The sequence below is a fragment of the Scatophagus argus genome, chromosome 9 (assembly GCF_020382885.2).
Source record: "Scatophagus argus isolate fScaArg1 chromosome 9, fScaArg1.pri, whole genome shotgun sequence".
In the NCBI taxonomy this organism is placed as follows: domain Eukaryota; kingdom Metazoa; phylum Chordata; class Actinopteri; family Scatophagidae; genus Scatophagus; species Scatophagus argus.
The window spans coordinates 6,353,107-6,365,293 of record NC_058501.1 but is presented as its reverse complement, the minus strand read 5'-3'; the positions used below and the strand labels follow the sequence as shown (position 1 = coordinate 6,365,293).

The following is a 12,187-nucleotide window of genomic DNA, read 5'->3' as shown; positions in this document are numbered from 1 at the left end:
TTTATTAGGTACACCTTGCTATTACCTCTTTTTTCCCCTCAGAACTGTCTTAATTCTTCATAACATAGATTCACCAAGATGCTGGAAACATTCCAAGATTTTGGTCCATATTGATGTGATAGCATCACACAATTGCTGCTGATTTGCTGGCTTCACATCCATGATGTGAATCTCCTCTTCCACCATATCAGAACGGCACTCTATTGAATTGGGATCTAGTGACTGTTTAGGCCATTAGAGTACAGTGACCTCATTTTCATGTTCACAAAACCGGTTTGAGATGATTTGAGCTTAATTCTTAATTCTTAATTCTCCTGAAAGTAGCCATCAGAAGATGCGATTGATTATGGCATTCTTTGTATGCCATTCCAGCCTGCGTCTTACACCCTGTTGTTCTATGTTGGAATGTCTCACGGGCATCTTTGCACAGCCTGCACCTGGGAGCCTGTCTTTTGTGGTAGACCCCAGCCTCTATTGATTTTGTATTGAGTGCCTGTTGTTGTGCTGCCATGATTAGCGCTTCTTTGCTGTCCATCAGTCCAGCCTTTTCCAGCCATTGGTAGGAATTGATATCAGCTATGTCTGTCTTTTCAGTGATACATGTTGTACAAGGCCTTGTCTCTCCATGATGGTTTGTCATCCTCCTCTTCATCATCATAATCATTGCCACGTTTCTGCTGCCTGAGGTATTCACTTAGCAGTACATCTCTGGGGGCCATCTTGCTCATGTATTCCTCTCTCTTTGTTGTTTCATCCTGGAGAGTGGTTCTGACACTCCTTCGTTTTGCTTAGTGTACCGTCTCAGGATGCTGTACTTAGTCTCGCCAATTTATTGTACGAGCGGGTTATCTGATGACAGTAAGGGCGTATGTATTGATGGCCCAGACCTTTTTCTTCCCGTTCAGCTGACTTCTCAGGACCTGCATCACTCTGTGTAGGTATTTGTACTTATATGTAAGATATGAGATGGGAAGGGAGGGAAGGGAAAAGTGATATCCTTGTTTTGACTTCCTCACAAATTAAAGCATGATGGCCAACAGTAACCTTTAATAGACAGTAAACCAGTGCATTTCAGTGATGCGTTTACTTTTTGATGTATCTTGCTGGAGTGGGTTGTGAGAACAGACTCAAATTTAAGTTCAGCCATCTTTTGGCAAACGTGCAAATGTTTGGTATATAACAAGTATATGAATAGAGAAGTAAATTACGCTTGAGTGATCTGAGGGGATTTTGTTTTTTCCTTTTGCTGTGAATTGGAGTCATAATCCATTATCAATCTAAAGCCGCCCGTGTTCGCAAAGAACCGCTCTATATCAAGCATTTAAAAACATCAGTCAAAACTACAGGGGGCGAGTGGTTGATTTTGGGTGGAGCGTTGTTTTAACTCTTTCCAGATAGCAGAGTTGGGTCGCAACCTCAGTGACTCACCCTAAAATAACTGGGATGTGGTGTAGGCTGCTCTTTAGAGCTGCACACAGAAAAAAAAATCATCATTTTTTCGCCCAAGAGACTAACATGGATAGGGTTTTCTCTCACAGCTCTTGAGGATGCCATTTTTGAATTAAAATATCTGCTGAATCGTCTCATCTCGATACGGACAAAATCGCAAATTACAATATGTTAAAGTTTTTGTGTTTGTTTGTTTTGTTTTTTACTTTGTCAACAACCATTTTAATGAGGTAAAAAAATATGTACAAAACCAGTATGAACAGCAGCCTCATACCATAGAGATTAATGACTTGATTAATCTGCTGAGGATTTTTTTAATTGATCATTTGGGCAATAAAACGTCAGAAAATAGTAAAAAATGTGGAAGGTGATGGTCGCTTACTCTGACCAGCCTTATCATTTGTTGATGCAGTTTGATGCTAAGTCATGAGTGCCTAGTTTGATGCAGCTTATGTTGCTAACACAGAAAACAAACAAAAACACAATGCCCTTTGTAATTTGATCACGCATTCCTGCTTAGCTTTGATGGGAATAAATGCTAATAAAGGCACAGCTTTTATCAGGGAAATTCTGAGTCACAAGTCCTCAACAACTACAATAACATCCTGGGTTTCAGGAAACTGGAATCAGACTACTACAGATCAACAGCAGTGTGGATGTTAAAGGTCCTAGTTTGTACCACACCTCCTTGTTTACTGAAATGGCCTTCTAACCCTGCCAGCCTCAAAATCAAGGGACAAGAACATAAACTGGTTGTCAGTATAGCCTGTATAGTCTACACAACAGGAGCGCTTTAGTCCATTATTTATGGAGAGAGTGGCTTTCTACCTATCCACTTCAGGCCCTTCCATAAAGATCCATTTATGGATTTGATTTTCTCCTCTGTATAAAAAGCAGAGCTGAGTTTGGTGGGGCTTGGCAAGTTTCCTTTATCAAGCTTTGGCTTCAGCCCCAGTGATTTAACAATGTGTCATTAGCTGGCCCTGTTTCGAGTGTTTGGCTGATGACTGGATAGGACAGAGTAAGGCACAATGAGATGTGGCTGAAGACAATGTTTTCATGGACCTCAGGGATGCACAGAGAGAAATGGTAACTCACCCTCCTTCCCTTAACTCTCAAAGCCACAACAGACTTAATTAGAGTTGATTCTGATTCCAAAAAAGCACATAGTTTAGCTGATTATTTTTTCCCGTTCTTTATCAAAATAATTAAACGCTGTATAACTGTGTCTACTGTCATTCAAGAATTTCTGGCTGCTGAGAAGAATAAGGAAAAATGCAGATAATATGCCAAATGTACAGTACAGTACCAAAGAAGGTAGTTTTATAGCCAGGGTTATTTCAACTAATTTATCCTCGATACAACCACAAACTCACGTTACATTGTTTCATATAGCATTGCCACTCAGGGGGTCTCAGATGGGGTCTTGTATTGACTGGTTCCCGTTCCACTGGTTGTGCTTTTCATTATTTGTGTGTAATTTAAGCCAACATTCAGCCCAACACATCCCACTGAGTTACGGTACTGTTCTGGGACAATGTTCAAAGACTCCATACTCCACTCTGGCCCAGTTAGTGTTAGCTGAAGATTGATTTGAAGGCTTGTACATTTTCTGTCATAAATGCCTTCTGAATCAGAATCAGATTAGCTGTTGCCTGTTAGACTTGTCTGAATGAGAAGCAGAGTAGACCCAAGGCCTGGGGCATTGGGCCCAACTGTGAAAGTCTCTGTTGGGAATACATTAAACTGCCTTCAAAGGGCAGTGTTTATGCAAGATGTCTCCTCGGCTTCTTTAAAAGACTGGAAAGTTGGATAAAGGTGCCACCATGTTAGGTATATGGGGTTGTGGAGCTTATATAACGGTGGTCTGTTGCTGCTCATTCCCATCAGTTGCTCAATAGCCTAAAGCCTGATTTACTCGTTAGCCATTTCTAACCGTCATATAACTGCAGGGTGTTGTACAGGGTCATTTCTCAACTTCTGAAATTAAATCACTAATCTAAGACATTCTGTCTGTTGAGTTCAGTGTCAGTTCACTGATTGAATATATTTACTTTACTGTATTGGTAACTACCGTGTATAAAAACATTAATCTCAAAATGAGAGAAGATGAGTCAACCCAGATTTAGCTGTTAGCTAATTTCCATCTGCAGTTCCAGAGCAGGTACACACAAAAACAGCCAGTAAACACTAAAACAAGTCACTACATTCATCACCATTATATAGTTTCTGTCCCTGTACCTGGACTCCACTTTCTGCAGCAATAGCCTTCATCCACATCTGAGCGTGAAAAAAGACAGAAAATCTAACCACACTAGCAGCCTGACTTGGACTCACCACATATTGAATTGTTGAGAAATGGAGACTCAGCTTTATTAGTTAAAGTTCTAAATGTTTATAACTTTGAAGTCAAAATTTTATGTATCTTTTTTTTTTTTTTTTAGCTCCAGGCATTCACTGTATTTACATTCAGTAATTACCTCAAATTCCCAAAACGTTGGCACACGGAATGAAACATTAACAGAATATGATTATATATTAGAATATGATTTTCTAATCCTTTTTTCCATTAACAAATTGAATTGAATTGAACAAATTAAAGATGCTACAAAGACAATGTATTTAATATTTTACCTTATCTGCTTTATTGACTTTTGTAAATATATGCTTATTCTGAATTTGATGCCACCACAGGTAAACAGGTCCATTGATAAAACACGGTAGTACCGTGATTGGCTATGAAGGAGGCAGGTAGAAGGCTGGTCGCTAACAAATGCCTGAAAAACAAAATTCACATGATAAGTTAACTTTTATTTACATTTATACTTTTGCTGTAAAACAGGTTAAATTAGAGCTAAAGGCTTGTCTCAAATGTCTCAAGAAATGGCATTACTAATGATCTAGCTCTGCAAATGTAGATCATTATAGCATGTGAAACTGAATATATTTAATATTGTTACCCCATCTTTTTTGCCTTGGCTTTTATTTTATTATTTTATTTTAATGTGTTCATATAGATGACCCTCCCTCCCCTCTGGCTGAGACCTGGCCATTACCCACTCCAGATTTTATTTAAAAATTGAAAATCCCTCTGTGTTTACAGTATGATCTGAAGACTTTCACTATTCATTACAAAAATAAAGTAGGTTTTATAACAATGCAGACTGAGTTTGCAAGGGTTAGCTCTTCAGTGTTGGGACTCAGCTGTGCATTGTCAGACTTGGCTCAGACTTTGTCAGCCCTTCCTCATTACTGTGTCTTAGCCGTGCTTTGAGCTTAATGCAAACATTAAATGCATACACTTGGCATAATAACATTTTGCCTTTTATCATGTCGGTTAGGAAAAATTAGATGACTTCTAATATAAGCTCAATAAAGGCTCTAAGTGAAGAATATTAGTTGATCCTTATTTAGAGGAAGCTTAGGAACATGCTGAAGAATTAAAAGAAGTTTCAGCATCATCTTTCTTAGCTGATATAGCAAGTGATATTGGCCCTTTCCTGCCTCCATCTGACTGCAGCTCCTAATCTGTGGATGCTTCTGACAAAATCTGATTTTTGTGTGGCGGGACAAACAGTATCATCACTGCAACTCTGAACTCCCCGCTGTGAAGTATATTTTGAATCTTGTGCCACTACAGGATGCAAGTATTTTGGCACTGCCATTTTGACATATTTTTATTTTGACATTTAAACATATTACATATAATGATGTACTTCCTTAAAGATAAACACTGATTTGAATGAAATCTGAGTTGTGTGGCCATGATTCGTCCAGCTGTGGTAGCAGGCAGGCAGACTACTGTACTTTTCGCCCACTTCCAGTAAATGTATTTAGAGGAGATTACAGATGTGATCCAGACAAAAGAGCAAACTCCCTGGTACTGTCTGACTGGTTGTCTGTAGTCTTGCAGAGAATAGATCTTGAGGTTGTAATGTCGGTGGACAAGGATAATCACATTGTCACTTTCATCAATACACTGAGATGACAAGATACTGTGTAGAGTTATTTGGGGTCATTGGTAGTTTCTTTCCTCTTTGTTCTCCTGAAGAAATGTTTACCATTACATAGTGGAAGAGGTTCACTCACTGAGTTTTTGAGTCAAAACTACACAGAAGTAAATTAATGGAAAAGCTGTAATCTTGTGTTGATTTAGACCTGACAAGAAAATCTTATCAGTGTAATGTGTGGGCTTTCCACCTGCCTGTCAGTTTCACGAGGATGACATCCACATCCAGCATTGCTCCAGGCACAATCTATTCAAGTACACTCCTTCTAACTTCAACATTCCTAAGTTCATATGTTTCCAGTAGATCAGACTGAACTTTGCCCAAGAAAACCCCAGTACATCTGTAAAGCCTAGGTGCCAGTTATGACATTCATTAATGATGTTTAAATGATCTTTAAAACAAGCCTGAACTGTTTTCGTGTTCTCATGTAGAATTAGAGTTTTTAAAAAAAAAATTTTGGTAACTATTCCTTGATCAGAACCAAAGACGGGGTCGTCATAGTGTAACATGCTGGAGGCCATGTGAGCAGAAAGACAGAACATTCCTGCAGTCTCCAGCATACTGTAGCAGCAGCCAAAGCTTTACCTTTTCAATTTTACTTTTTTTTTTTTTTCTCGACTCATATATGCTTTAATATACAACTGACTTTGAATGCACTGCATAGACCCTAGGGCCATGGGCATTTGTCAGCACATAAATACAATCTGCATAAGAAAAGTTAAAGGTAAAAAAAATTGAAAAGTGCCAGGATAAGGCTTCACATCACCATCACAGGGCCTGTTGTCAGGATCTGCCATAGCCTGTTGGAGAGAATCAGGTCTCAAGCTGTCTGAACTCCACAAGCATGGAGGAAACAGAGCAGTGAAGAGGAAAGGAGGGTTTGTTGAGCTACTTTTCTTCATTCAGTGTACGTTCATTTAAGCTAATCACAGTTAATTAGCGAGGTGGAGCATACTGCAAGTGCAGCGGTGCAGGAGTCCAGCTGAAAGGCAGATAGCGGTGGCAGCAGCAGAGAGCACTGCACAGCAGATCAGGTAGAGCTCCCATTGGCTTCATTCTTACTGGCACCAGAGTTAGAGACCTCATGATAAATTGATCTGGCCTTTCTTCACTGGCCGGCCTTTCTTCACTGACCAACCTTTCTTCACTGACTTTTTGTGTCAAAGAATTGATTTGAAGAACTTGACTCCTCTCCCCTGGTGTTTATTGCTGCCGTTATATTCTTCCATTTGACAGCTCTGTTCGCTCAGTCCCTGTGGCTCAGTAGTGTTCGTAGTCATGTTGCTAATTGCACCTAGGAATAATCTGCACGTGTATATCCATCAGTGTCACTGAATGCCTCAGCTTGCATGTAAAGCACTGATTTTAGCTGTGGACTCTTGGAAGCATTTGACTCTTTCACTCTAACCTATCAACATCAACTGAGACAGGAAGGAGTAAGGTTTAACACAAAGAACACAGGCCTGTGAAACAACATAGCTCACAGTATCGCAATGTTTTGATGTTTTTGTCAATACACAGCCGTGAGTGGAGACTATAGGGATAGGCGGCTATGTCTATGTATTTAGAATGCAATATCATTGAAGTCCCCATGGTCAGGTTGCCCAGTACTCTTGTCCATATAGTCTATCACTTGGTCTGCTGCTAGCGGTAGAGAGTGCGGAGTGTAATGAGAAGGTTTAAGTCAATCAATGATTACTTGATGATTAGACATCAGATATGTTTATATAACTTTAAAATACTCATATGTTTGATCCCAAAGTAGTCCTTCATTAATTAGCAAATACTGTACATTTGAATTGTTTAATTGTTGCTTGTTTCAGTCGTTATCAGTCTTACCATCTAAATTAAATCTGATGCAAATTCAATTTACTGTTTTTCTGGTTAAAAAATATGCTTGGCTGTTGGATGTTTTTTCATCTACCAATCCTCTAGGTCAGTAATTTAAAAAAAAATAAATAACTTGAGACACTGCCTGTCACCCACTCGGGAAGACTCTCACTGTAACATTTCAACTCCACAGGCACAAAGAGCAGCAAGCTTCTGCTGCAGACTGTCTTTCTCTTGTTGTGTTGCATTTTTACAGGCTGTAAAAGCACCAAAGCACAAAGGGCTCCTCATCAAGTCTGACATTCCCCTGGACTCCAGAACTGCCAGAGGTTTTATAAGAAACAAAAAACATAGTGTGAAACATACAATTCCTTCCCTGCCAAATGCCAAAATGCTCCATGACAGCAAGTTGGTGGCATGGTTATATATGATTACATGGATGTGATGCTGTCTGTGTCACAGGGGACAGGTCAAAACTACTCTATGTCACTGCTGGAGACAGTCTGTGCATGCACAAACAGGCGATACACAAAGAGGATGCTGTGCAACTTCCTCAGAGTCAGCAAGTATGCTTTTGTTTTGGTTGCGTGAGTTGCTTGCAGGTCAGTTTAATCTGAATGAGGGTACTTCAGGTCTGTTTCTGCAAATCTGTGCACACGCGTCCAAGTGTGTTCATTTAACTCATCAGGGGGTTTGTCCCATTTGGAGTGTTTTGGCCAACTTGATTCTGCTTTGTCTCCGTGGGGAGAGGTCAGAAGCCAACATAGAGACACGAGTAATGGTTTGTTGTGTACTGAAATTGCCTGAACTCTGGCTTGCTATGAGGCGCCTGAACAGGCTGGTCGCATTTAAATCAGATGTGGCAGTAAAAATGTAATTACGGTGAGCTGTCAAATTGTTTGAGCTGTTCTAACAGAAATGATTCATACTTGTTTTTTGTGATCACTTACCATATATCTATAGGAGGTTAATTCGATGCATGTTCTGACTGAACATACTGGGAACATGCAGCAGCCTATATGAAGCCAACAGTATTTTTACCAAAAAGTCAGTCACTGAAGGATCAAAGCTGTTGCAATTTGAACAGCCGTGGCCTAGAGGTTGGAGAAGCGGCTTGTGATCGGAGGGTCACCGGTTCGATTCCCCAAGGAAAAATTTGGGTGTGGTGGAGTGATTAATGTGAAAAAATGCTCCTCCCCCCCTTCATTAGCTGGCTGATGTGCCTTTGAGCAAGGTAGTTTGCTGGGTGTTGCATGTGTGTTCAACTAAGGATGGGTTAAATGCAGAAGACGAATTGAGTATGTGTATGTAAAAATATATATACTGCTAATAAAAAAATAAAGTTGATTCTAACATGTTAGCTTGGCTTCCCTGCCTGAATGACTGATGACACTGATCAGTACTGACAGCATCGGCCCATAATGAATATTTGTTCTCATCTGTATTTTTCTTTTTCCTTACAGGAGGAGTGCTTCCTTAACTTGGAGGCTCCCATCACTAGGGTCTGTGGTTACGACACCCCCTTCCCTCACATCTTTGAACCTTTCTACATCCCAGACAAGTGGAAGTGCTTTGAAGCAATCAAGAGGATGATCAACTACTGAACCCCTGTCAGGTAGGAAAGATCTGACAGCTTTCTTTGTAGGAAACTGGCAAAGAGACTTGAGCTAATTTTCAAACAGTGCATATTAAGGCCTGTCAACAGTTACCCTATAATCTGCGTTATTTATTATAGTTGCACTTATGATGACTATAAAAACTGTGACCTGCCACCAGGAACAAACCACCATCATTATAAAAAGAATTTAATTTTACTTTATCTGGTTAATGTAAGCCTCCATCAGACACACCAGTACACACCCCAGGGCCATGTTCAGACATAATGTATACCTGAAATGCAGCTTTAACTGAGTGGGATTTTATTTCCCAGCTCATGTCAGATTTCATCTGTAGAAAGATGCAAACTGGGAAACAGAGAAAATGCAACTTTGCCATATAGTTTTATATACAGGTTAAAAACATGTGGAAACTTTAAAACATAATGCTTTTTTCAAATTTGATTTGTGGTTAGGGAGTGCTGTCACTACAGTGGACAACTTAGTAACATTCACTTTCTGTTTAGCCACCTGCAGTGAATGCTCTAACAGTGATTTAAGTTTCTGGGAGCCATACAGCATGGTGTTCAGAAGCCAACACTGAGGGCCTAAGTGCAACATTAACGGATTTATGCAAGATGGAAAAAATCTAATACAGTTCTAAAGCTAGGGGGGAAAAACAGAAGAACACAAAACAAAATGGATCAACATTGTTCCTGTGCTGAAGAGTTCATTTTTAAACTACCATTAATGTCATACTTAAGTTCATCTCAGCTGCAAACATTGGAAGTGTTAGTGTTTTAGCAGGGCTGTTTAAACCTATTAATCTGACATACTTTTACAGATTTCTTTTGCACAGTAAATAAACTTTGCTCAGCTAACTATTATGAAGCTTTCTCAGGTGTGACTTTAGTGTTTGAGGAGAATGAGGAAAGCCTGAGATCACAGAGCTGAAACAAGCAGCTGATCAAGTGGTCAGTTTATGGAGAGAAAATTAACCAGCAATTTAGGCTTACTGTGTCCTCTATAGTGGTAAACTGTTGAAAGAACAAAAAGTAAGATCACTGTTTTCAATATAAGACAAATGATTCAATCAAATGGAAATGGTTGGTGGTTGGTTGGTTGCAGCCCTGTGTCAGTTCTCAGTGACCTTACAATTTTTTTCCGTATCACTCAGCTCAGTAAGGCCTTCAGTGTGCTGAGGGATGTGTTTGTGTTTACATATGAGGACATGCTTCACTAACGCCAAAGCCTCCGAATGTGAAGCCTGAATGTTCAGAGGATACTGAAGCATCTGTTTTGGGTGCATTCACACCCGCATCAAGAGCTGCCGACTTGTAATCAGACCACCCAAGACTGAGTTTTGTGCCAAGTGTCAGGGCCTACATGTTATGGATATGCCCCATTTAGTAGTATAACCTCACGCTGCTGCCTCATGTTATTGTCTTTCATTGCTTGCAGAAGTGTTCAGTAATCACTTGAAATGATCAGTCAGACAGATTCTCTTGCAATCCTTTTTTTCCAATTATCAAGTCAAAACTTTTTATATTATTTATTTATTTTGCATACACAGAGCAACAGGTGTAATGTTTTCAGTTCTGGAGAGAACATGTGCAGTTGCATTCTGAATTAGCGGTAGTTGCCTCACAGATGTTTTTGGGAGGCCAGTGAATAGTCTATTATGGTCGTCTAGTCTTCTTGTTATAAATGCTTGGATTCATTTATCAGAGTCTGAGAGAAAATTTTAAAATGTTTTTAGATGGTAGAAGGCTGATCTTGTGAGATGATTGATACAGCTCTTAAAATTTTGATCGCAATCTATGATTACACCCAGATTTTTGGCTTTAATTTTCCTCTCCGAAGGCAGAGAACTGAACTGAACTGCAGTTTTCTGTCTCTGAGCCTTTGCATCAAAGATGAGTATTGTCAGTGTCATTTTGAGTTATAGCCACTGAAATGTTGGCCTTGATTAATGAGGTGGAAGAAACCATTAATAAAATATTTAATTGAATCCAACACACCACCTCTCATCCTCACTGCTCACCATCTCCCTCCAGCTCTACTTTCTTCCTCATCTGTCATCAGCTGTGGGTTGCCAAGATATTCCCGTTAACTTATTGAACCTTTCTCCTCTTCCAGAGCCAACTTCTTGTTGCCCTGAACTCCATACTCGCTCCTTTTCCTCTTCATTCATCCAATCAGTGGAGTGTAGCCAGGAAAAGACACTTTGTTGACCATCCAATCAGGAAGCAGCAACCAGATGTCCCTCTGTGTCCTCCAGCTAAAAGACTGTTACAGTACCTCTGGATGAGGGAACGTCATTCTATTGCAAGGCAAAAATGACTTCATCCACTCTATAAGGTGAAACTCAACAAAATGCATAATTTCATTTCTTCTTAAATAAGAGTTGGATACTGCAGAGGTTTTTTTGGTTGAATTTGTGACTATCTGCTTTTCTGTGCTGTTACTTTTGATTGAATGTGTTTAACTGTGCTCTAATCTTTATTCAGTTTGGCATGAACTGGTCCCGGTTGTACTAATATAATGGATCTTTGGTTTTTAAGGAAAATAAACTAATCAGAACTGATGAGCATTCAGTTTGGTGATTTGTATCGCTTCAAATTTGTTGGGACTTTACAGTGTCATTTTAGCAGAAAAAGCTAACAAGCTAGCTGCCCTCCAGGCAGGCACTGGTCATGGGGTTAAGAGAAATGGAGATCAGTCAGGTAATGACAGCAAATTTGATAAATTGTCTGATGAAGTCTGGGAATTTGACATAGTCAAGATATATCTTGACAACTGTCAAATACGTTATTACACTAGCAATTGATTCTTCAGCAAGCTGCACGGTCTGTTCACCCTGTAGGAAAAAAAAATAACTTTTTCAGTTACAGAAGCACTTTGATTTAAAGATGTAAAATTGTAAAACTGCGGAAAAGTAATAGAATTTTACATCATGGCCACTGTGCGAACTTTTGTCCTGCTGTGAAGTTTTAAGACCTTTCCATTTTACCATTGCTTCCCTGAGAATATTGTCTTTCCTTGTTAAACTTCTTGTCCACCTTTTGCCATCTGAAATTTTGATACGGAGAGCCATGGAATGAGTCACTGCCATTGTTGGAGCCCTGTGTCCTTTTGCTGGACGTCTCTAAAAATTCTTGAATCACAGGTAAACTATTACCTAAATGACAATGAAAACTGCCTGTCAGGAGTTGGAGTTCTTCCCATGCCTCCATTAGAAGACACTGGCAAGACACAACTGCCTCAGCTGCTCTCCCACTCTGACTGCTTATCTGTGCATGG

At 39.7% G+C, this 12,187-nt stretch overlaps 1 protein-coding gene across 1 annotated transcript in view; it reads left to right on the top strand.

Annotated features, from left to right (window-relative positions):
• The window catches only part of bckdhb (branched chain keto acid dehydrogenase E1 subunit beta), a 48,880-nt gene extending 37,409 nt beyond the window's left edge, over positions 1-11,471 (top strand). The window contains exons 10-11 of the mRNA XM_046399359.1: positions 8,753-8,904; positions 11,024-11,471. Of these exons, the coding sequence (XP_046255315.1) occupies positions 8,753-8,893 (141 nt within the window). The 3' untranslated portion in view covers positions 8,894-8,904; positions 11,024-11,471. The remainder of the gene's footprint in view (positions 1-8,752; positions 8,905-11,023) is intronic.
• The last annotated feature ends 716 nt before the right edge of the window (positions 11,472-12,187 follow it).